This window comes from Gekko japonicus, unplaced genomic scaffold, assembly GCF_001447785.1.
Source record: "Gekko japonicus isolate JY-2015 unplaced genomic scaffold, Gekko_japonicus_V1.1 scaffold334, whole genome shotgun sequence".
In the NCBI taxonomy this organism is placed as follows: Eukaryota; Metazoa; Chordata; class Lepidosauria; order Squamata; family Gekkonidae; genus Gekko; species Gekko japonicus.
The window spans coordinates 213,383-239,773 of record NW_015173683.1 but is presented as its reverse complement, the minus strand read 5'-3'; the positions used below and the strand labels follow the sequence as shown (position 1 = coordinate 239,773).

The 26,391-nt window shown below is 43.9% G+C and overlaps 1 protein-coding gene across 1 annotated transcript in view; it reads right to left on the bottom strand.

Moving 5' to 3' along the window:
• The window catches only part of LOC107120386 (P2Y purinoceptor 8-like), a 29,125-nt gene extending 6,979 nt beyond the window's left edge, over nt 1-22,146 (bottom strand). Inside the window, exons 1-2 of the mRNA XM_015423074.1 lie at nt 22,075-22,146; nt 16,026-16,122 (exon numbers count right to left, since the gene is read on the bottom strand). Of these exons, the coding sequence (XP_015278560.1) occupies nt 16,026-16,068 (43 nt within the window). The 5' untranslated portion in view covers nt 16,069-16,122; nt 22,075-22,146. The remainder of the gene's footprint in view (nt 1-16,025; nt 16,123-22,074) is intronic.
• Between the last annotated feature and the right edge of the window lie 4,245 nt (nt 22,147-26,391).

Genomic DNA, 26,391 nt, shown 5'->3' with positions numbered 1-26,391 from the left:
TGACCTCGGGTGGAAACCATTATTAAGGAAAGAATTAGTAGGCACATTGATGAACAAAAACTATTGAGGCAGACTCAGCATGGGTTCTGTAAGGGAAGATCTTGTCTCACTAACCTGTTAGTGTTCTTTGAAGGGGTGAACAAACATGTGGACAAGGGGGATCCAATAGATATTGTTTACCTTGACTTTCAGAAAACTTTTGATAAAGTTCCTCATCAAAGTATATTTTAAGTATAGTTGCAGAATTATTCTGGTAACTGAGATTTCACAAGTCTGAACGTGTGTCACTTCATCCTTGATTATTCAGTTACCAGAATAATTGGAAAGGATATGGCTATACCTATTGCCCATCAATAATACCAACATACAATACAAACATATAAGGATACAACATCTGGTCTTTATATAAGTGTAGTAAAGATCTTGTATACATATGTTTGAATGTGTGTCTATACTATGTTGTAAGAGTGATTATTTTAATATGTGTACACCCTAATAAATTTTGCGCTTTTATAATATACATGGTCAGCTTAACCCTTCTGGTTCGCAGTGTTATCTTGGGTTGAGTCCCCCCCCCTTTTCCAGTTTTGATCTGTAGATCAGTTCACAGGGTGCAGAATTTGTTAGTAAGAGGGATTTAACAGTTAACACTATTGTTACAGAATCATAGAACAGGGAGGGGTCTGATGGGTCATCTAGTGTGGATACAAGATAGGTTGCATGGAGGGGTTGTTGTTGTGGGTTTTGGTACGTGACAAAAGGCTTCCTTTTTCATGTCTTCCCGTAACTGATTTTAAAATGCTAGTGATTATAGTCATACATCAGTAACGGTTGATAAAGAAAGTAGAACCGCAGAGATTAAACCAAAGATGTCAAATACAGACTTCTGTCCCATACATCTGATTTCTGATAACATCAGCATTGTTGCTGAGTAATCAAACTGGGGGGGACGGGGACGGGACGACACAGTTCTGACACTGAGTTATCTACTCCTATTGAAGAATGAGTTAGATTTTAGAACCACTGTTTATCTCTCGGCCAAAGCATCAAGCCATCAACTTGAGTCTTACATATGATGATGTCATTAGGAGCTTTTAGAAAATGAATAATGAATATGATACAAATAATATCACAACATCTCAACGTATATATCAACACTGTGTCCATACCTTGTGTTTGTGTGTGTGTGTGTGTGTGTGTAAAGTGCTGTCAAGTTGCAGCTGAGTTAGGGCAACCCCAGCAAGGGGCTTTCAGGGCAAGTGAAAAGCAGAGGTAGTTTGCCATTACCTTCCTCTGCAGAGTCTTCCTTGGCGGGCCCCTTCCAAATATCGATCCTGCTTAGCTTCCAAGATCTGACAAGATCAGGCTGTCAGATACCATGCTGTCTCCCCTCCCCATACCCTGAGTACTGTGTAACTAATCAATCCTTTAAATATATAATAGAATATAGAAGATATATATATGAATTTACAGAGTACTACCAGTGGGTTTACAAATGCATGAAGATTTTAGGTTCCTTGAGTATAGAGTGTGTAGTTAATACACACATTGGTCACAGAGAGAGAGAGAGAAACACACTTCATTTTTGTTCTTTATGCTGTTCTGAAGAGCTACATGGCAGGATAATCAATGAATCACTACTAGAAGTATGGCACTAGTCACAGAGTCTGATCCGGTGCTTCTTGCCAGTGACCCAGTTTGTCTTGTTATGCTACTTTTTTGCAAGTTTGCCATACACACATCTGCTGGTGAGAGGGTACACAGTTGTTTCAAGCAACAGGCTAGTGGGTACCCTCACACAAGCAGATCTCACTCACAACAGACTTGCCAGCTTGCTACTAGAAACAAAGAATGTGGCACTTCGACTCAAGAGGGGCTCCATCAGTCTGCTGTGAAGAGGTGCCTCTGTGCAGCCAGTTCTCCAAGCAGAAGATGTTTGTTTGGCAGGCAGCTTTTTATGAATACTGCTACTTGCAGGCAAGAGCTCAAGCCTTACACTACAAACAGCAAGCAACAGACTACTCCGAAACAGAGTTCAAACAGCAAGCAAGCAACAGACTACTCCGAAACAGAGAAGAGTTTCAAGCTGTGCAACTATAAGGGGAGCAGATGACAAGAAGGAATAGGGCTGTCATACTACGACTGTGGAAGAGAGGTTTGCTCAGGTGCAGCTTGCTATTCAAGGTCAGAAAAGCAACAACTGCCAGGTTTGCTTCTTCCCGAACTGATACAAATGGTTCGGAAGGACTCTTTCTCTTTGTGTCTGCCTACCGTGAAACCACATTGCTCAAAATATCAGTCAGACAATATGAAGAATATTGTGGGACAGTTAGTACATCCTCGATGTGGTATTGACTTCCCCGCAATATAAACATGGCTCATGGGGTCCCAGACAGAGGCATCACTCAGACCAGGTGGCGATTTTACTAGCAACCTCTGCTCTGTGTTCAGTAATACCCATGGTGCAGACAGACAGGATAAAGGAAGCTGGTAAATGATGCATAACTTCCTTAAAAAATAATACCTCTCAGATGTGGTTTCCTTGGTGGTACCACTCCCTAACACCTATTTCCCATTGAAGTTACTACTTGTGCATTTGTGAGATTTTTTGAAGGTTGAAGAAGTACAGTTTTGAAATACGCTTTTGAAAGCAACCTGGGTGACGATGCTGGACTTGTGCAAATAGGACCATGTTCTCCTTTTATGCCTATTATAGGCTGTGGTCACACACACTAAACAGTCCACTTTCAATCCACTTTCAATGCACTTTCCAACTAGATCTTGCCAGTTCACACAGTAAAATCCAGTTGGAAAATGCACTAAGGCCCCGGTCACACGGAGCATTAGGCATGCTAGAGAGACGGAAGATAGGCGGATTTTCCGGGCGCGATCTCACCACCACATCTGGGAAGCGTAGAGCTCCCGTGGCACACCTGAGGCTTCCCGCCGAAGATGCAGGGTAAAAAACTAGTACCTCGGAGGTACTAGTTTCCGGAAACCGTGGGGCAAGGGCGGGCGTCTGATCACGTTTCCAGTGGTAGTTCTGGCGCCCACCCATGTCCCCTCGCAAAAAGGTTTTTTTTTCCCCCAAGTCTCCATGAATGCGCACAAGCATCCAACGGAGCATGCACACATTTAAGTTTTAAAAACAAAACACAACCCCGTTTGCTGCGCCACTCCGCTTTTTTGCCGCGTGTGTGATCGGCACCTCCCCCCTAACCATGGGAGCTCGACGGGACCTCAACCCAAAGCCTGATCGCGCAGTCGCGCATTAGTTTGCTCCCGGGCAAACATCCATGCCTCCCCCCCACATTTTCCTGCCTGTGTGGCCGAGGCCTATAAGTGGATTGGAAGTAGATTGCTTAGTGTGTGTGATCACAGCTTTAGAGAGCAGGGTAGGCACCTTGCTAACAGTGCTATAGGTCTGGGCTACAACTGAATAGTACTGAAGTGTACTGAAGAGAAAAGGGGGAAGATAAGGCAGTAGACAGAAATGAGAATCCCAAGACACTAGGCGAAGAAGGCAGGACACACCTAAAGACAAACAGGTGAGACAAGGCTAGTTCAGAGGTTGTCCCAGTTCTCACCCACGTTGTAAGAGATAGTCCATTTTTTCAGCCAAATTTCTGTTCACCTGTCCTCTTTTTGGTGGTGCCTCCCTGGTCTATAATATATTTAATAATTGTTTTATACCACTGCAACAGGAAGTATTTCTAAACAGGAGGTCACAAGACAGTGTTTTGACTGCTGAGCATGTATTTAACTTCCTTTTTTATAGGTCAAATCATGTGCAAAGTGCCTGACATACCATTTTAAGAGCAAAATAATAAACATCTGCTAATGGCCAGGAGTGCAAAACTTTGTCATTTTTGTCACGTGATTGGTGGCCAAAAAAAATAAATTGCTACTGTCTCTATGTAAAAGGAGAGCAAGATCAGGGCAAGGGAGAACTTGCAAATGGATTTTTCACTTAAATACAACGTTGTGCCAGTTTGGGAGATTAGGACTCTATGGGGTAATGGTCAGAGTGCTGGAGAACAATGTAGGAGACCCAGGCTTGAATCCCCAGTCTGCCATGGAAGCTCACTGGCAACCTTGAGCCTTTCTCTCAGCCTTCACAGGGATTTTGTTGTGGGGATAAAATGGACGAACAGACAGCAGTGTTCTAAGCTGCTTTGGGTTCCCATTGGGGAGAAAAGCGGGGTATAGGGGTGTGCAAAACCCCCCCATTTTTTCAGGTTCAGGTATATTGGACCTGAAAAATATTTGTTTTCCCAAATTCCAGCTACAGGTATGGTATTATTTGGATTTGAATTGGGGTGGGTGGGTTGGATTTCTGAACTTTTAGGGTCCATTATTTCCTATGGGGAATGGCTGGGGGAAAGTACAGTTGTTTTTAAAGATTTCTGGGTGGCTGTGGAAGTTGTTCGCAGTGGAGCTGCTGGTGCCTGTTCTTTAAATAACCCCCAAGTTTCAAGTCGATTGGACCAAGGGGTCCAATTTTATAGGCCTCTGAACAGGGTACCCCTAGCTGTTCTCCATTATTTTCTACAGAGAGGAAGGGGAACCCTGTAAGCTGCTTCCAGGGCAAAAAGCCATGCCTATAACTAATAATCACTGACAAACAGCAAGTTCAACTGAACCACTGCAGAGCTCAGTAATCCCAGAGGAACCACAAGCCAATGTGCCAAGCGAAACAGAACCAAAATCACACCAGAGAATCTCTGCAGTGGAAACTGAAGTTTTTCAAGTCCAGCAAAACCAGTTGCAGTGTACAGAATGCTCAGCAGAACCAGTGTCACTATGGCAAAACAAGCTTAAAAGGACTGATCTCAAAGCACAGTCACAAGAAATCCAAGCAAGACATCCATAGAGGTCCAAACAGAAAGTAACTGCAGCAGAAGACACCCACTGTGAAAGAATAACAGCCATATGTCTTTCCCAGCTATAAATCAAGATATTTCAGTGATCTTCAACAGCTGGTCTTCTGCCACAGTTACTTTCTGTTTGGAGGTCTATGGACACTATTTATGTACAAAATTACAGAGGAGCCTACTGTTGGTATTGAACATGTTCTTTTTGTAAATAATGCTTAATTGTTATGAGCAATCTGTTGGATATGTGTTTATACATTCTATTGGGTTATGACCGCTAACCCGTCTTTGTACTTTAATGAATGTAATATACAGTTTTGATCATATATAGTTGTGAATTGTTGATGGTCTTCCCTTGGTTGGTGTTATTTGTAGCTACACTTGTGTGCTAAGGGTTCCCTATTGTCTTTGGCACTGTGGCAATGTAAACAAAAAAGGACAAGTGGCAAACCAGAAAATCCCTGCAGTATAAACTGAAGGGGGGGGGGTATTTTTTCAAAAAATCCAAGCAACGAAGGGTTTTGCCAGTCCAGCTCAACCAGTTACAATGTGCAGAATGCCCAGCAGATTGCATTGCAAGCTTAAAAGGTCTGATCTCAAAGTCACAACAAATCCAAGTGTGGTGGTGGGGGTTTGCAAGCTCTGTGCAAGAAAACGGGAAGGGAACACAGCGGGCAAAGGGAGGGGAAACCACTTGAAACTGATAAGAGCCATGGGGAAGCCCACAGAAACCTGAGGCACAGAAACAAAAAAGAAAAAAAAAAAACCAGTCCTCCGAGCCTGCAATGCTGGATACTGATCTTCCAGGGATTTTTTGTTTGTTTTCTGAGAAATCTCAAATATGTTTGGGATGCTGAAATATACCCCAAAATACTGATACGGTATTTTTCAGGTATATTTTTGGCTCAGGTGTATCCAAGGGCACGGCCCTAGTATAAATAAATATAACACAAATATGAGAGACCCAATTTTTTTCTGATTTAGACTTCTCATTGAAAGTTAGCCATCTGGCCCAATCACTTACAAGGGATGACCAATAGGTGCCCTGCAGGGTGCATCCAACCCCTGAATAATCTTCCAGTCCCCTTCCCAAGAGTTCAGAGAAGCTCAGAAGCAGTCTACTGGATAGTGAGGTTGCTAATGGTGGTCCTGTATGTTACTTGCCACCAATTGTGATATCAAGATCTTGTCGCTTTGTAAGAGAAGACATTTGTATGCAGAATTGGAATAACTGCTTGAAATACATAGCTTTCAATTGTTGTTTTAACACTTCAGTTTGTTACCTTTGGTCTAAGACGTTTGGGTGACTGCAAAAAAGCAGCTCTGCAGATGTGGGTTTTAGTAAAATTGTTGCTGTTTTTAGCATCTGACATTTTAAAAAGCTGCCAACAACCGGTGCAGCAGGATTAGCATGCATTGATCTGGAATTTGATAAATTGTGCATTACACTGAATTGTCATCAAGAAGCTAAGTTTGGGAGTTATTTCACTGTAGAAATTCCACAGAACGTTTCCTCGTGCAACATACTGAAGATCACTCCTGGCAACACCAAATAGAAAATGAACGTCATTCACGAAGTTCCCACCAGAATAGTATGAATAAGACCCAGACTATATGTTACATTTTGCATGTGATTGCCCTGTGGGAACTCAGTTTAGAAGTGTTGAAGGGCCTGATTTGGATTGGGACTACATTGCAGTGGGCAAAGGGGCTCCTGCCTTACTCCATGGCTGTTTTCCTGACCTGAAATAGTCCCAGCAGGGCATTATTTGCCCCAGCAGGGGGCTGTACATGCAAGACTCCAACTGGGCAAATAACACCACCGTGAAACCATTTAGCGTTAGGAAAATGGCATGGGGGGCAGGAGCCCTTTCTCCCCCTCCATATCGTGGTCCCACTCCCAACCAAAATTTGGCATGAGAAATTCATAGCTGGCATCCTGATGCAATTTGCTTTTGGGACCACATGTTAAACATAATGCTTGGTTTGGACCCTAAACACAAGTCTTTGATTACCAAACAGTGCGGTCAAGCTGACACGGAAAAATGGGAGGGTGGAGAAAACTTTGTTTTCAGGCTTCTACATACCCCATGTATTCCTCAAGCTTATTCAGACCAATTGCCATGAAGTGTTCATATTTGCTATCCCCCAGCAATTTTTTGTGTGAATTGTGCATATACTCTGTATGCTGGGGGTCACTCCCCCCCCCAGGTTGAACTGAAAGAAAAACTGAAATATAGAGTCAAATTATCAAAATTATCTTTTCTTCTTGTTGTTTTTGCTGTTGCCAAAAGGGAATACTTAATGAAGGGGGGTTGTCTTTCTCTTAAAAGCTGCTGATATGCTCAATGCCACTCTTCAAGGTTTTACATTTCTATCATTTACTTCTGGGAGTATTGGGGAGAGGGTAAAATGCAGCTGCTTCTAGAGTTTGTGGTATACAGAAGACTAGAATACCTTTCATGGCCTCTAAGAATAAAGTAGTTGGCCATCCACTGGGTCTACAACCCATCCCCTGAACTGTGAAAATCATGAAGCTGCCTTATTATACGAAGTCAGACCATTGATCTGTCATGGTCAGTGATGTCTACGCTGGCTGAAAGCAGCTCTCTGAGATCTTGGGTGAAGGTCTTTCATATCACCTGATCCTTTTAACTGAAGGTGCCTGGAAATGAACATGAGATGTGCGCAAAGCAAAAGCTCAATCCTGAGCCACCGCCCCACCCCAGTTTACTGAGCCATATCAGCTTCACTAAGAGAAATAAATTGACTGTGGACTGGGTAATTTCTGCTCTTAAATTATTTGTTCGGCAGGAATTGGCCCCTGAGTTTGAAAGGGGTCCATATGCAAAACGGTAACTTAGTGTCAGGGTTCATAGCTGTACATGCCTTACCACGATTTCACCTCTGCTATTTTTCCAGCTCTTTTTGGTATCATTCACTGTGGTAACAGTAATTGGTAGTAACTGTGCTTGTTCAGACACCAGCTTTCTTCTGCCACTGAAAAACTGGTCGCAATGTCATTATTTGGAATACAGACTCTGTTTCTTTTAGAAGCAAATTATTTACATCATAACATAATCAAGGGAGGCAGATGTAACAAAAGGGTCAGACTTGCTTTTAGGTGAGTATGTACAGGGTGGTCACCAAGTCACACTAAGAATTCTACATGCAGCACACTCCAGTATGGTGCAAATGAAGTTAACTGGCCAGACGTTATGTGTGGTGTCCTGGATGAGACACTGATATTGTAAGGGACGTGAGTGAATGAAACATGTCAAACTACCCACCACAATCCACCAAAAGATCCAGTTTTCCCTTGGGAAGTGATAAAGAAGCCTTGGTCACGTCTCCACATAGCCTTTGTGTGGTCACACTGACACTCCTAAATCTTCAATGGAACCTTCTAAGGAAATCAACCCACCAACATCAGGTTCAGAATTAACTGGAGGAAGCCATCCTGATCCTGCCTATCAGGATCATCCTTCTTCACTGCAAGGAAGTGACGATCTTATTACTGAGTTGCCTGTGGAAGAGGCTTCCTTTGCTGAGACCATAGCTGAATCAAGCCAAAAGGGAAGATCAGAGCGGCAGCAAAAATGTCTTCTTCCTCCTAGCAACCTGCAGGACTGCAGGGCCTACTAAGCATCTGCAGAACCAGGCTGGAACAACCCTGGCCTAGACCAGTAGAAACAGCTTAGTTAACCATTGTTATTCTTTATTCCAATAGCCAAGTTACTTGCCCTATACATAAAGAGGCCTTCAGCCAAACAGAACTGGGTGTTTGTCGTTGCTGCTTTACACAAAAGCCTCCTGGCACTGTATATGCCTGAGTTGTCACTCAGAAAGGGCCTGTCATGGATGGCAATGGTCTCCACTAGGGTTGCCATTCTCCAGTTGGAGGTGGGGGGGATTGCCTGGCTTTGTGGGCTCTTGCCCGCCGCCAGTCAGCTGGCCGGTGGGAGGAAATTCCCTTTTAACAGCAACATCACTGGAAATAAACTTGATGTGCCTGTATCACCCAGAAGTGACGTAGGCACATCAGTGATGTGGAGGGGGGGACACTCTGGTTTTGGGGCAAAAATCTATGGTTTGAGGCTGATTTTACCACAGAGTTTTGCCCCCAAACCATTGTCACCAATGTGCCTACGTCACTTCCAGGAGACGTAGGCACGTCGCGTGGCATCACTTCCCACTCCGGGAATGTCCCCCATTCCCCCCCTCCCCCGGCGTTTTCAGTGGACCTAACAACCCTTGTCTCCACAAGGGCTCTCAGGATGTTCCTGAATTAGGTTGGAGTTACCATGGGCACCTGAGGCCTGAAGAGGAGAGAGCACAGCCTACTCCATTTCCATCTCCAAGCAGCCTGGCCGTGGCAGCCTTCCCCACCCTCCTGGCTGGTGACTGGCTGGCTGTGCCTGTGCCAGCATGGCTAAGGCAAACATCCTTCCCTCCCCATCAATGTTCCCTCTGATATTTCCCCCCTACTGAGTGGAGCAGTTCACATCCTGAGCAGAATATAACTGCTGTAATCTTAAAATGGGCAGGCAAGGCCCTGCATGGCTCCAGATGGCTGCTGAGCAGAACTTCCGGTGTTAATGAGTGGCTGCTCACACACACAGCTCAGAGGGAACACTGCTCCCCATCAGAACTTCCGCCCAGGACCATTATACTCACCAGACAAAAACAGATCTACCCAACACACAGCTGCACATACCGCTATGGAGACACACCATGAGGGCAGCCAGTGGAAGCTGCTCACCAGACAAAAACAGATCTACACAACACACAGCTGCACGTACCGCTGTGGAGAAAGTTAGAAGTAACGTATCACGACACACCATGAGGGCAGCCAGTGGAAGCAACTGGGGGATGCAGCAGAGGGCATGCAAATTCTGAAAGGGGGATTTGTATTAACTCTTGGATAACCAAAGGCAAATGTAGAACAATATTATGAGATAAAATATACACTGTAATGAATGGATCAGTCATCTCTCGGGCCTTTTCCATTATGTGCACTGAGAGCACAGCAACTGTGTGTATTGGGAGTACATGCTACTCATAATCCTCCGAATACATGCAATCACTACTTTATCTGAAAGGGACAGCATGCTTATTTTCGGCTCCAACACACACGGACCAGAACCCTGTCACACATGCACTGGGGATGAAAATAAGTGTGCTGCTCATTTCAGACAGAATGGCAATTGCAAGCGTTGGGAGGATCATGCATATGGTAAAACTTAATGAATGGAGAAGAAGAGATTGGATTTATACCCCGCCCTTCACTACCCAAAGGTGTCTCAGAGCAGCTTACAAACTCCTTTCCCTTCCCCTCCCCACAACAGATACTCTGTGAGGTAGGTGGGGCTGAGAGAGCTCTTGACAGAAACTGCTCTTTTTCAAGAACAGCTCTTATCAGAACTACGGCTTGCCCAAGGTCATCCAGACAGACTATTATTATTATTATTGAATTTTCATGCTCACCTCCCTGAATGAAACATAGACAGAGACAGAGAATACAGTCTACCATTTTAAGCACACTGCCTTGGGAGCAAGCCCCTTTGAATAAATTGGGACTTGTTTCTGATTATACCTGCTTAAGATTGCTCCCATAGATTCTCAACTACCATGCCTGACTGTGATTCAGAAGAAGAAGAGTAAAAATTAAAAAATGTAGGTTCTGATGCATATAGTTGCTTCAGTTTTCTCATGGCAGTTGTCTCCATGCTGTTTGTGTGCCGTGGTTCACCACACATGTTGAGAAATCTGATTTCCTCTCTACCACCATTGTTAAGATCCTGTGACATCATGCAGGAAACGGCCTGATCTGCATGTCACGTGATCACAGATGCAAACCCCTTGCAGCATAGACAGAAGTGGTCGCCATTTGGAAAGATTTAAAGCAGCCTCCACCAGCTTGCTGTATGGATGACAGCTCTTAAATGCTGGTGTTGCTAAGTCAAGATTCAAACAGAAGAAGGAAGCGGTTGAAATGATTTGCATCAAAGAATAAAGCAAGTGACAGGATGCACTGCTCAAGCTTACAGTGCATACAAGCAGGGGAGGAGAAACTTGGAAGTAATATTAAAACTCTGCTCAAGTAATACATAGATGTGTAAAATAAATATGATGATCAAAGGCAGAAGCAACAACTGCAACACCTTACTGATATGCTATTCCTTTTATTTCAGAAGCAAATTCTCTTGTATTATTCTAAATAAGCACACATAGGATTGCAACAATTCTAAGCATGTCTTTGAAGCAAATCCTGTTGAAGCTGGCCACCAGCAAGGGATGGGGGTAGGGCTGACAGATCCAGGTTGGGAAACTCCTGGAGATCTGGGGATGGAGCCAGGGTGATGACAGGGACCTCAGCAGGGTACGATGCCATACATTCCCCCTTCCAAAGCTTCCATATCCTCCAGGGGAACTGATCTCTGCAGTAGGGAGATGAGCTGTAATTCCGAGGGATCCCCAGGTCCCAGCTGGAGGCTGTGCCCCCCTAAAAAACCCACTGGGCCCCCCCCCCCCCCCGGACACCCATCATCAGAATGGAGTACATTGTGGCACAGGCTTTTGAAATCATAACTTTAGAAGATGATGTTATCATGCTCTAAACATTCCGGCATATTTTGAAATTGTAACGAAAGGGATTGGGCAAGTGTAAATTGCACAGTAGCTAAATCAAAGCTGAAAGATTTCTCAAGCTACAGCTTTTGAATCTTGAAGGGGGGGACCCCATGGAGCTGGGAGAGAACATGGAAGTGAAAACAAATGTGGGGTGGATTGCAAACGATGAATATACTTGTGCAACAGGGTAGCCCAACTCCAGGGGGTGGCTGGAGATCTCCTGGGATTACAACTCATCTCCAGGCGACAGAGATCAGTTCCCCCAGAGAAAACGGCCGCTCTGGAGGGTGAACTCTATGGCATTGAAGTCCCTCCCCTCCTCAGTAGGGTTGCCAGGTCCCCTTGGCTCATTGGCAGGGGGGTTTGGGGGGCATTCCAGGGGTGGGTGGGGACATCGTGCGATGTCACTGATGTGAATATGTCATGCAGAAGTGATGTAATCCTGTTGGGGACATCGCATTCTGCATTTTGGGCAAAACTCTATGGGTTTTTTGACCTAAACCCATAGAGTTTTGCCCAAAAAGCAGAGTGTCACCACCCGGCATTCCAGTGTAATGACATCACTTCCATGTGATGTTATCACATCAGGGATATCACTGTATGACGTCCCTGTTTTGGGGTGGGCTAGCATCAGGCTGATGCCCCCAAAATTGAGGGAACCCTTGCCTGAACCGGGGGTCTGGCAACCCTACTTCTCAGGCTTCACCCCAAAATCTCCAGGAATTTCCCAATCTGAAGCTATTGTACAAGCAGGGGCCTGCACAGACTTGCCGGAGGGTATCTCATTTCCCCCCCTTTCCCTTCCCAGAAAGTCCCCATAGCCACCACACTTTTCCTGCCTCCTTCCCTCCTTCCCATCCACTTGTCTAATTTATCTGCCCCCCTCCATCTTCAGCTTTTCCTTCCCCACAGCAGACTATACCCAGAAAAACCTATTGCCTAGTCATGTGGTGAAAGCTGCTGTATATGCCCAGTTGCGCAATGGGAAACCTGCAAGGATTTATGAGTGGTACCTCATTTTCCTCTCTATCTCCCTCCCTGTGCTATTTTCTCTTTAATTGTTCCTAGCAACCCCCACATTCTCTCCCCTTTCTTTGCCTGCATCTCAGACCTACCTTTTATCTGCCCTCCATCTTCAGCTATGTTTATTATTTATTTACTTCATTTATGTCCTGCCTTTCTCCAAAATGAGGATCCAAAGTAGCCTAAACCATTCTTCTCTCTTCCACCTTATCTTTTCAACAAGCCTGTGAGGTAGCTTAGGCTGAGATTGGGACTGGCCTAAGGCCGCCCACTGAGGTTCCACAGCAGAGTAGTGATTCATATCTGGGTCTCTCAGATTGTAGTCTGAAGCTCTAACCGCTACACCACACTGGCTTTTGTGGAATGGCTGCTGTTAAATATCAGCCTCTGGGCCTGGGTGAATCATGCAATTCAGGTGGTAGCAAGTTGTTAGCTTGTTGCTGCGAGGCCTGACCCTCCCTTAAAGGCTAAAACAGCCATGGAAAGGGTCTTGCCTGTTCCTCTTGCCTTTTACTGACAGAAACCAAGCATGGGAGGCTGGCAATACTGAGGCCATCCATTTCTTAAAGTGACACATGTTCTTTTTATCATATTTAAGTATCCACAGATCTAGCCACATTGAGAATTAGATATATTGATGGCCACATTGAGAGTTAGATATATTGATGGCCACATTGAGAGTTAGATATATTGATGTATATCTGTAACAGGCACTATAACATAGAATTATTTTTATTGTTCTTGTTGTTAATGAGCCCTCTCTGTAGTGCTGCCATGTATTCAGAGCACATCACATATTACAGTGCTGTAATGCTTACAGCAGCTTCCCAAGGCAGGTCTCTGTACTTGAGGGCTAAGGCTGAGAGAGGTCATCTTGTCCAAGGCTACCTGATGAGCTCTTGGCAAAAGTGTGTAGCTCAGACTCTTAACCACTACACACAAGTTTGAAGAAGGTGGTTGGAAATGACTTTGATCAAGCTTGCAGAAAGCCCTCAAGGTGAAGTGGTAAATGATGGCTTTCCCCAGTAAAATAATGACTCTTCTGCTATGTCATACCATTGCTCTATCAAGGTCAGTATTGCATACTCTAACTGGCAGCAGTTCTTCGGTGAAAGTCTTCTTCATCAACTATCTCCTGATCCTTGCAATAGGAAATACTTCCCCATGCCAATTACTGTCTTTTGAAGAAGGAAGTGGTGATGTGGCCCAAGCAGAGGTATGGAAGCATATTTAAGCATTTGTGCATGAAAGCAATATTTAGTAATTTAAAAAATGCTACCTTTCTACCTAATTTGGGGTCACCAAGGCAACAAAAAAATCAGAAACATTCAAACCAGCTTTTAGAAAAACACCATATTAAACCAATGGAAAACGACAATTAAACAAAATACGTAATCACATTAATGGGAAGGACAGTCAGTGAGGAAGCACCAAACAAAGCAGAAAACTCTTTTCTCACTGGGGCAACATAATGATAGAAGGGGCAGGTGAATTTCCCTTCACAGGGGATGCCATAGTTCTGGTGGCATGTCTAAGAAGGCACCTTTTCAGGTTGCCACCCAAGTAGCCTCAGATGATGACGGCAGCCGAAGCAGGGTCTGTGAAGAAGATCGGCTTGGTTGGTTGGATTCATAGGTAGGTTCACCATGGTAGTGCTTAAGGTCCTTATCTGGTTCTAAGCCATATAGGGCTTTAAAGAACAATACCAGCACTTTGAATTGGGTCTGGAAGCAAATTGGGAGCCAGACAGTGTCCCTCCAACCCACTCCAGTCAGCACTCTGGCTGCAGCATTCTGTACTAATTGCACCTTCCAGGTACTCTTCAAAGCAGCCCTAGGTAAAGGTAAAGGTTCCCTTGCTCGAAAGCCAGCCGAGTCTGACTCTAGGGTTGCAGTGCTCATCTCTGTTTCAAAGCCGAAGAGCCAGCGCTGTCCGAAGATGTTTTCCGTGGTCATGTGGCCGGCATGACTAAACCCCAAGGCGCACGGAATGCTGTTAACTTCCCACCGAAGTGGTACCTATTTATCTACTTGCAATATCTTGCTTTCGAACTGCTAGGTTGGCAGGAGCTGGAATTAGAGACAGGAGCTCACTCCGTCATGCGGCAACACAGATCTCGAACTGCTGAACTACTGACCTTCCACAGCCTGCAGTTCAGTGTCTTAACCACTTGAGCCACCGCAGCTCCTTACATAACTGTACATTGCAGTAATTTAATCTAGATGTTACCAGGGCATGCACTACATTGCCAAGATCTTGCCCAGGAAACCCTATCCACAACAGGAGACACCTCACTTCTTGGGCCAATCCTTCTGCCCAGCAGCAGCACACTTTAATTTTGTTGGGATTAAGTGTCAGTTTATTAGACGGCATTCATCCCCAAATTGATCCCAGGAATATATTCAATATAAATATTAATCTCTAACTGTAATAATAACAATATTTGATACTTATGAATAACCTAGGGTTATTCTGGGTTGGGAAATTCCTAGTGATTTTGGGGGTACAGCCTGGGGAGGCTGGGGTTTGGGGATGAGAGCCATAGAGTCCACCTTCCAAAGCAGCATTTCCTCCAGGGGAACTGATCTCTGTAGTCTGAAGAAGAAGAGGAGGAGAGATTGGATTTAAACCCCACCCTTCACTACCCAAAGGTGTCTCAGAGCGGCTTACAAACTCCTTTGCCTTCCCCTCCCCACAACAGACACCTTGTGAGATAGGTGGGGCTGAGAGAGCTCTTGACAGAAACTGCTCTTTTTCAAGAACAGCTCTTATCATAACTACAGCTTGCCCAAGGTCAACCAGCAGGTGCAAGTGGAGGAGTGGGGAATCAAACCCGGTTCTCCCAGATTAGAGTCCGCACACTTAACCACTACACCAAACTCGCTCTGAAGGACCATTGTAATTCCGAGAGCTCTCCAGGCCCACCTGGAGGGTGGCAACCCTAGAATAAGCTTAAAAAAAAAAGCTGCCGTACATTTTGTGATGGGAAAATTCCATAGCTGGGTGCATGCAGCCAAGATAGTGAGAGGCAAGTCATTCACTGAAGACAGCAATTGATTTATTTAGGGGGGGGGGAAATGTATATCTTGCCTTTCTAGAAACCTACTCAAGGCAGCTCACAAAATGCAAACAGTACAATAATAAAATCATAGAACTACAAGCATGAAAATTATCAGTATTAAAACTAACATATTAAAAAAGCAAGCAGCCCACTTAGGCCTGTTATCCCCTGTTTCACAACCAGCAGGAGACTGGAAGGGGCAGGGGCATGGGAAGGTGGCTGTCAGCAATGGCACAATGCCACTTCTGGCATTATACCATGTCAGATATGGCTTCACATCTCTCTACGGATTGCCAGAAACTCTATGGTAAAACCAGGCATAGAACATTTGTATTAGTCCTTACAAAAACAACATACAGGTGACACAGGGGATTTCTGTTTAAACTGTAAACTATGACAGTGGAAAGTGTTTTTGGAAATAGTTTTCATATTACCTGGAGTCCGTTTTTTTTTACACAGGACTGAGTGCATGAACATCCTCACAGATGCTCACCTGGATCTCAGCTGTAGCATCTTCTCTGCTTTCTGACACTGCAAAACAAACATTAAATTGTAAAGAAGGCAGGAGAAGGGATGACAGACTATGGGAATAAGATCTACCCCATCTTGTGATAAATGGAGCACTGATATTTTGTTATTGCATTTTATTGTTTTATTGCTATGCTGTTTTTATTTGTTTTAATGTTGGCACTCTGTGCCTCTTGTTAGCCGCCCTGAGCATTCGGGGTAGGGCGGGACATAAATCCAAAGATAAATAAAAGATTTTTAAAAAGATTGCTGCTGTTGAGGTCCATGAACTAGTCGCTGATGTAGAGACACTGCGGGTATCAATAAATCACTCCAATGAATTAAAGCCCCCCGGAGTAACATATGAATCAACCTTTAAGGTGTAGAAGCACCTTCTACAATCTACTTGTGTGTGCAACCCCTATTTATTTCTATTCAGAATGTAAGGAGATGCCCGCTATCAGATTTATTTATTTAAATCTTTGAACCCCACTTTTGTTTCATGCTGAGGATTCAAAGTAGCTTGCATATAAAACAAGCCGACTTAAACCAAGATATGGCTTGCAAATGGAGCTGCGGTGGCTCAAGTGGTTAAGACGCTGAACTGCAGGCTGTGGAAGGTCAGTAGTTCAGCAGTTCGAGACCCGGGTGCCGCATGATGGAGTGAGCTCCCATCTTTAGTTCCAGCTCCTACCAACCTAGCAGTTCGAAAGCAAGAAATTGCAAGTAGATAAATAGGTACCACTTCGGTGGGAAGGTTACAGCGTTCCGTGCGCCTTGGTGTTTAGTCATGCCAGCCACATGACCACGGAAACGTCTTCGGACAGCGCTGGCTCTTCGGCTTTGAAATGGAGATGAGCACCGTAACCCTAGAGTCAGACTCGACTGGCTTTCGAGCAAGGGAACCTTTACCTTTACTATGGCTTGCAAATGGATAGCTACTTAATGCACTCCTCAACAGGTAATGAGCTATAAAGTTGGCTTGGGTTGGTGCTGACTCTGCCACCATGGCTCCCAGAGGGCCACAGGCTCAGAATCAAGGGCCAAGAGCTCTTGGGCTGTTGCCCCTCAGCATGTGCCAAAGGATCATGCCTCTGGCAAGACAAGGCTTAACATACTCACAAAAGGGTAGGCAGAGGGTCAGCCACAGTTCTTGTTCAGTATACTCAGATATTCCTGGCCCCCTCTCCCACTGACCTCTTGGTGGTTTCTAACACTACAGCTAATTCTCATCACACGTCTTCCCCCCTCTTGTTAACAGCATGTAGACAACAGCCCAGGATTCTAATCTGATATGCCCTGCACAGGAAAACAAATGAATATATATTTCTCAAGAACCACACACACTGACCAAGACAATCTTTAGATTTTTAGCATGGATGAGGCACTCCATGAAATTGCTGAGCGGTCGGGTTAGAACGGATAAAAGGAAGTACTTCTTCACCCAAAGAGTGATTAACACTTGGAATTCACTGCCACAGGAAGTGGTGGCGGCTACAAGCATGGACGGTTTCAAAAGGGAATTAGATAGGCATATGGAGCAGAGGCCCATCAGTGGCTATTAGCCACAAGGTATAGATAGGGGCTCTGGGGCAAGTGATGCTCTGTCTTCTTGGTGCTTGCGGGGGCCAACAGTGGGAGGGCTTCTAATGTCCTGGCCCCACTGGTGGACCTCCTGATGGCACTGGTATTTCTGGCCACTGTATGATACAGAGTGTTTGACTGGATGGGCCTTTGGCCTGATCCAACATTGGCATCTCTTATGTTCTTATGTTCTAACACCAATGAGAAGTACAGTTGCTGACCTCCAGGTGGGGCCTGGAGATCTCCCAGAATTATGACTGATCTCCAAACTACAGAGATCAGTTTCCCCTGGAGAAAATGGTACCTTTGGAGGATGGACTCTATGGCATTATAGCCCAATGAATTTCCTCCCTTACCCAGATCCCATCCTCCCCAGGATCCACCTCCAAGTCTCCAGGAATTTCCTAACCCAGAACTGGCAACATTGTGGTAGGTTGTGGACCTCAATAATATATATCTCCTCCAACCCCCAGAGTGTGCACAAATGATGCAATGTTCACCATCTGCATACATGGATGATGCAAGAAGCGTGATCATGAAATCTGCTTGTGTTGTGGTTTGCATTATCGTAGCTAAATTGTTGGCCCTTTCCAGTAAGCCCCCTCCCTCAGAGTTAAATATTACAAAAGTCAATTGAATTGGCATGTGCAGCTTTCAGGGCCCTTTGGATGAAAGGTCGTTGCCCTACTTCCTCCCTGCCAGTCCTGGCCAAGTACCCTTACCTAACACTGGTATGCAGCAACCCTTGCTGATGCAGAGGGGGTGGGTGGGGTTTGGTGACAATGTCAGGGCCTCGGTTGCAGAGTTATGCTGGGGATGAGGTCCTTCAGCCAAACTCTGGTGGTACATTCCATGGGGGAACTATACAAACATCTCTCTTTTTTAAAGTGTTGGGCTAATGGGGTCAATTGAGATCGGGGAAATGATGCAGGAAAAAGCATTACGTCTGGTGTAGTGGTTAGGAGCATGGACTCTAATCAGGGAGAACCGGGTTTGATTCCCCACTGCTCCACATGCAGCTGCTGGTGTGACCTTCAGCCAGTCAGAAGTTCTTTTAGAGCTGTTCACTCAAGGGCAGTTCTCTCACAGCTCTCTCGGCCTCACCTGCTTCACAGGGTGTCTGTTGTGGGGAGGGGAAGAGAAAGGAGATTGTAAGCCGCTCTGGGACTCCTTCAGGTAGTGGAGGGTGGGGTATAAATCCAATCTCCTCCTCCTCTTCTTCTAAGTGCCACCTCTCTCTTCACCATTGCTGCAAGCAATATGGGAGTCCCACGGGACTGCTTTTAACTTTAAAAATGTTCAGAGTTCCTGTTACTGATTTCCTGTGTTATCTCTGTTTCAGTCACAAATGAGCACAGCTACATGGGGGTGGGGGGTGCATGCTGGATTCATGCTGACTGTCTGCAGCTGAATCACTGCACATAGACCATGCACCTGTAAGCAGCAGAGTAAGCATACTTGGAAAGAAGAAAACATAAAATTAGGGGAGGGGTACCAATGAAGATGTGAATGTTAAGAAACTTTTTTTTTGCTTGCTTCAACTACTTTTACCCCACCTCACCCCAACCCAAAGGGTGTGAGCACAGCTTGGAAACATAAGCAAATCTAGATTTAAAAAAACAGTAAAACAATAGTAACACTGCAAAATAAACACACAGTAAAATATCATAATCCTGTTGCAGCAAGAAGCAGAAAAGTCAAAATTGGCTTATAGCAAAGTACTATTCACAGGATACTGAAAGCAGTACCAAATGTAAACATATTAATAAAGCTATAGGTAGAGATGGGAGGGAAGGCAGTATGGTACAGTTCAGATCTCAGAAGTTAAGCAGGGTTAGTACTTTGGATGGGAGACCACTAAGGAATTCTCTGCAGGAGAAGACAATGGCAGACCATCTGTGCTTCTCACTTGCCTTAAAAGACCCTTGTGGCCTATGTGATGGCACGTATGTACATATAACTAGAACCAGAAATAGATAGAAATGTGTGCATGTTTTTAGGGTAGATTAGATTTATTGTATATGGCCATTCACCATTATAATACAGAATTACATTCAAAGAATACTTATAATTTAAAACATTGTATTCAGAATAAAACTCAGTTATATAACTAAAATGTCAGGATTACAGCAGTTGGTAATTTTAAAAGCTCATTGTGAGACATTTCTGAGAGCCGCCTTGGATCTGACTTTCCTAGCTGCACGTGCAAAAAACACTACCTTGCATGAGACCAAGGGGTTCATATCTGACAAGAGAAAGATCAGCTTTTCACCGTCAGATAAATTGTGCCTTTGGCTTAAAATTCCAGATAGGAATCTGCTTCTGAGGTCTGAATGCACACACAGGTTAGCAAATAAAGATCTTAAAATTAGAAGGCATAGAAACCTGCTAAATTACATGTAAGAGAGGGAAGAACCAAGTAGACAAATTAACTAAATACAAACCAGGACAAATAACTGTGCCTTCAATTGGTTCCAAGGCTCAACAGATGCTGCACCTGACAATCCATTAAAGTGAGGGCATTCATTGCCTGGAGTGCTACCACTGCAAAGGCCCTGCTCCATTTATGTTAAAATAAATGTGTGTTATCAGGAAAGGCTACAAGCACAGGAGAGATACTAAAATCACATTCCAGGCAAAGTGTGTCTAATCTGATTTGTACAGGGGAGGAAAACTGACATCGTAGCTACAGCCTCCAGCTTTTCGTCCTGATTTTTCTCCTGCTTCACCTTTAGCTGTGCTTGAGTCTATCTTTGCAGTTTCCTACAGTTGCACTGATAGCAAATACATCCTCAAACATTTCAATCTTTAAGAGAAATTGTGTATATAATTTAAATCACAGCATCCTCCACAATGTATCTATGAAACTGCACACGTAACTTTTTCCTCTGCAAGAAGATACCAGCCAGGACTCTCCCCCCCCCCCATATCATTACATTTTTAAATCCCCTCAGAGAATATCTCCTCTTCTGTTTTGCCCTCGTAGTAGCCCCCGGGATAAATTAGGCTGAGACATGTTACCTGGCCCATAGTCAGTCCAGAGACTTCAAGGTTAAGTAGGTATTTGAACCAGAATCTCTCCAGTCCCCCATGCTGACCACTATCGACACTGGCTGCAGCTACAGCAGACTTGACAGGGAAGTTAAAACAAGTGCAGTAGGTTGAGATCCTCTGCATTAACTGCAGGTGATGGTGAATAAATGAATGTCATAAAAAACATTACCAGGTCTTGGGTTGTTTTAGAAATCAGCAAATCCCATTTGACCAAAGGTAACTGTGACCAAAAAAATGTGCTCAAGTTAGGATTAAAATGACTTGAGCAAAAAATGTACGTGGGCATTAGCTATTGTGCATGTTCACTGGATATCATGGAGAATGTGCACACTGACTACAAGAAGCTCATCCTCCCTCTGTCTCCAGATTATCTAGCTTTGGGCTCTTCTGCATATAAATGGAACATGCTATAGAATAATAACAAGCGTACTAAGGAAAATTATAAATACATAAGCATCAAAAGAGTGCAAAGGTATGATATGAAGGTCTAGAAGCCAGACAGAATAAAAGAAGCCTTCTAGTACCTGAACATTACAATGGATCTTTTTTTTTCATTTCACAGGGTGAGCTGGAGATTCTGTAAAAAGTTTTACTGAGGCTAGAGAAAGTAAGTACAGTTTGCTTTCATGTCCCGTGGTTAAGGGGGGAAAAATCACCTGCCAAATCAGCAGCCATTCAAGTTCTGCTTTTATAGTGAGTAAAGACTGAAAATGTGTTGTTGTTTTTTTAAAAAAATAAGGATATAGGATTGTTTTTCTTACAATATTTTTAACTTGTGATCTTTTTTAAAAATTGCATACTATTGTTCTTTGATGTTTTCAGTGATGCATTGGATCACTCACCTTGAATACCAGTTTTCTAGGATAAAGGCTGGTCTATAACTTTTTTCAAAATAATACTTTCAAAAGTAAATATCACCACCTTCCTACTCTCTGCCCACTCTAGAGAACATTAATCATCATATCAACTATCTCTCAATTATGTAAACTTTTAGTAAATAATGCATATGCCATTTAAATAAAATGTGACTTTTCTTTCAAATACATCAGCCTACATAGTTTAACACAAAAAATAACTAGAATCTGAGCAGAATTCATTTTCGTAGCAATTGTAGCTCCTTAATAAAGTGCCTCCTTTCCCCCCTGTCCTGCCACTCTTTGAATAGCTGGTAGCCAGCAGCTATGACTACTCTGCTAAACATTTTTGAATGGTTCAGCTATCAGTAATGCTAGTCTAGATCAGCAAAGGCAATAAAATCCATTGCAGCAAAATTTAGAATCATGAAGAAATGAACCTGAGATGTTACCCATATTGCACATATTAAAAAATCATTCTTACCAAAGATGATAAAGAAGTAATGAGTCAACTGTTCTGATGTGTAACTCATTGCATGCAAATGCTGCACACGATGGAAGATGTTTTGGTAGAACTCTGCACCTCAGGAAATGACCATACATGCATCTATCTATTTTGCAACTGTTAACTGTTTCCTTACTTGGGTCCTGATACAGCTAATCTAGCTCCCCACAAAATCTGGTGTCTGATAGGACCTCCTCCACATCGTCTGTCCGCAAATGACAGGATATTGATTATCAGATGGGCATCAGAACTTAATGAAATTGCAAAGAACAAAGAAAGAGACAGATGGGTACATGTGCTTTCTACACATATATTTTCCAGTGGCTGCTGTCTAATTTTTTTATTGAATTATTTTTGTTATGTACACGGACCGCCACCAGGGGTCCGCAGCGAAGCAGGAGCTTGGTCCCCAAACACAAAGGGAACCTAGGATCCTAGTCCACCTAGAGTCCACCAATAGCACCCTTGGTGGGAAATTCAAACCCTCCAATGGGGACAGAGGTATGTCAGGTGGAGTGTATATAGTTGGCCTTGCAGGGCCGTTTTTCCTTGTTTTGTTGTGAAGTACAATAAATGCATCTGAACGAATGTCATAGTCCGAGTTCTCCATGCGTCGAACCCAGTACTTTTCAGTGGTGACGAGGGTGGGATTCCGATGAGCAGTCCAGGCTCACCGGAGCATCATTCCAGAAAATGACACCGTACCCGCACCGCTCCTGAGCAGCACCGCATTGCGTCCGGTGTCACAGAACACCGCTCCCCTGCTCCCCTCTCTGCGCTAGAGTAAAAAGTACAAATGAGGCCTCTAAAAGTGCAATCACATGCCAAGTGGTTCTCAGATATAGACTTCTGGTCCAGAAATCGCCTTCCTATGGTTGTAGAGCCAAATTGTCCACAGGCAAAGAGCCTGGTGCCTGGTGGTTTTATTTTGAAACAACTTGCTTCTGGTCCTTATTGAATTTATACTTTGTATTTACATGATTGTACTATATTTATATAATAGCCAATATGTTCCTCACTATTGACCTCTGAGGAAGGCCTATGTAGGCCGAAACATGTCAGGTCAGATTTATCAGTCCTTGTGTTTTATCGTTTGTTATTTATACATAACGTGTGATTGGGCCCTTATATAATTTTAAATTTTGTGATTAATAAATACATGTTTTTAAAATATATTTCCTTCATTAAGTTTTTAATATTGGCCCCCTTTCTTGCATTTGACTAACCTTTGTCAGGTTCCGGGGTCAGGCATATGCCAAGCCCCACCCTTGCAATGAAATAATAGTGTGGGTTTTTCCCCTCACACTACAGACTTCACACCACAGTAAAGTGGAGAATGGCAATTTTGTACTTTATGGTGATAGATGCTAAACTCTCACCAAGGTGCCAAGGGACAATTTGCCCACTCTAATGATACACACTCCCCCTCTCTGTTGCCAGCAAATCACTGGACATCAAGGAGAATTTTTTGGGGGGATTTCTGCATGTCACAGATACAACAGGAAAAGGTCTTGCAAGCATTGTGTTGGACAGGGAGAGAAAAGTATGGATTCCTGGTGTCTAATATTTGTGGCTAATGCTATCATAATAGTACCAAAGCCATTGTTCTAGAGGGAAAAAATCCTAAGAATTGGTTTGTATCTTGCTTTCTGCATAACTGGAATCTTGTGTTGGCACATGGGAGGCAAAAGGAATTCTTCGTAATGGGTGTGTATAAAGTGCCATCAAGTCACTTCTGGCTTATGTAATAGTCCACTGCATTTATTTGTTGTTGTTGGTATTTTTTTAAACAAAAAGAGTTGGGAAGTGGCTTCACAGCATTTGCCTAAACTGACCTTGAAAGCTCTGTCTCAGACATCTTGGAATGTTACATGTTAGAGTAGATGCTGTCAAATTTGCTTTGCTGCAGTTGCCACAACTAGTTGATGCATTAGAGGTGCTTTACTGAATGATGCATTTCTCAATATTAAAAATAAGTATTTTTCTTGTATTAGCCATGGTCTTTTGATCTTGTGCTGAGTGACAGAATTAAGTTCCATTCTGTCTATTGGATGGTTCCAAAGGAAAATCTTCAGTATAGGGGGATCGCTGCTTAAGCATTTTGGAGGGATGTGGACTGACCTCTTCACTTTCAGAGTGGAGAAACTTTTCAGCATACTCTCAGACCCAGGCACCTTCAAAACAATATTTATATTGCTTTTACACAAATGATGCCAATTTTATTGACTAGCATTCGACTAATATTATATAAGGCATATTTTCTTCTCTCTGGTTTTACACAAAGTAATAAAAATAACTACAAAATCAAAGATCAGAGAAAGCAAGATGAAATTGAAAAGGGAGTGGCCGAAGGAGAAAAGGTAGAGCCAAAGGGGAGGTCCCAAATGTTAGGGGCTGTGATTAGAGGCAAAAGGGTGTACCAAAGGGGAAAGGGGGCCAAGTTATACTCTTACCGCCCAGGGCTCACACAAACCTGGAACTGGCTCTGGATGGGGGATGGTGAGAATTATATTGTCCCCAACATTAGTGGTGCAGTATAGAAAGAGGGAGTTAAACAATCATTTCCCACAGCTCCAAGCTTGAATGCAAAGGCAATAGAAGCCCAGCAGAACAGAATAAAAGTCCCAAAGAACTGAAGGTGGGGGGCATTTTCGCAAACCCAACAGAACCATTGCAATGTGCCCAGAAGAACCAGTGCCACTGTGGCAGTGTAAACCCAATAAGACTAAGGTCTGGCCAGATAATCTTTGCAGTAGAAACTGAAGGTGGGGGGAGATTTTTTGCAAGTCCAGCAGAACTAGTGCAATGTACAGAGTGCCCAGCAGTACCAGTATAATCAAAGAGTACCTAGTAGAATCCAGTGCCATTGTGGCAATGCCAGCTCAACAGGACTGATGTCTAGCACAGAATCACACTCCGAGCAGGGGGAGGAGGTTGCAAGCCCATCAGAACCAGTGCAATGGACTAGTACCCATCAGAACCCAGTGCCATTGTGGGAATGCCAGCTTTACAGAACTGATGTGAAGTACAGAATCTCTATCCAAGTGTGTGTGTGTGGGGGGGGGTTTGCAAGCCCAGCACAACCAGTTCAGTGTACAGAATGCTTAGCAGAATTCAGTGCCACTGTAGCAATGCAAGTAAAAGAGGAATAATGCCAAACCAGAGAATCCCTGAAGAGGAGACTTTTCTCAAGCCCTGCACAACTAGTTCAGTGTACAGAATGCCCAGCAGAACCCTGTGCCTCTAGCATCACAAGCTTAAAAGGACTGATCTCAAAGCACAGAGTCACAAATCCAAGCAAGGTGGGGGTAGGATTTTGCAAGCTCTGTGAAAAGAAATGGGCAGGAAACACAAAGAAACCAGGCAAGTGGGGGGGCTCTTGAAACAGACAGGACTAGTTTGAAACTAACAAGAGTGTTTCCAAGGCTGGAGAATTCCACCCCCTGTTGCTTTGAAGTTTGGTGAACATTTTGTTTGAGTGGGGACAGCCTGTCTGGAAATGTGTCCATTCACAAACCAGCACAAACCTTCACAAATTGCTTGAAAGTTTGTGCTGGTTAATCAGCCATGAACTTCAGTTTGTGAACCACAAACTGCCCAAATTTGTCACAAACTTTAGTTCGTGAGCCAGTTTGTGCCCATCCCTACTTACCACATACCCAGATAATCAACCTTTAGTAAAAGAAGGCAGGAAGGATTCCACGTCCCCATTTTCCTATGCTGTTTATTTGTCAGTGCCCACCCACCACTTATGCATGAGTGTGGAGGAACTAGCCTCTCTGGTTCTTATTTGTGTCTTTATTTGTATTGGGGTTTTTGTGTGTGTGTGTGTGTGTGTTCTTGCATGCCTGGAAGTCATGGTGACTTCTGGCAACCCCTACTGGGGATAGGACATTTTTTCAGCGATAACCTGCCTCTGTGTCCTGGCCCTGGTATTCCTTTGGAGGTCTCTCTTCCAAGTACTTGCCAGGGTCAGCCCTGCTTAGCTTCTGAGATCTGATAAGATCGGGCTTGCCTGGGCTATCCAGTGCAGGGTTGTATTGGGTTTTTTAAATAAACCTTTTATTTACATTCATAATCAAGATAACACCACACATATACACATGTACAAGTCAAATAGGTTAACAAGTACAATTTACAAAATACCAAACTACAGCTGCGATCATACACACAATTAGACCCACCATAGGTGCAAATGCCGGGTGGATTTAAAGGGTGCGATCAGACAACAACATCTGGGAAGCGCCCTGCAGCTGTCAGGAACCTATTCTGCTCCACCGCAGAAGCGGAGTTAAA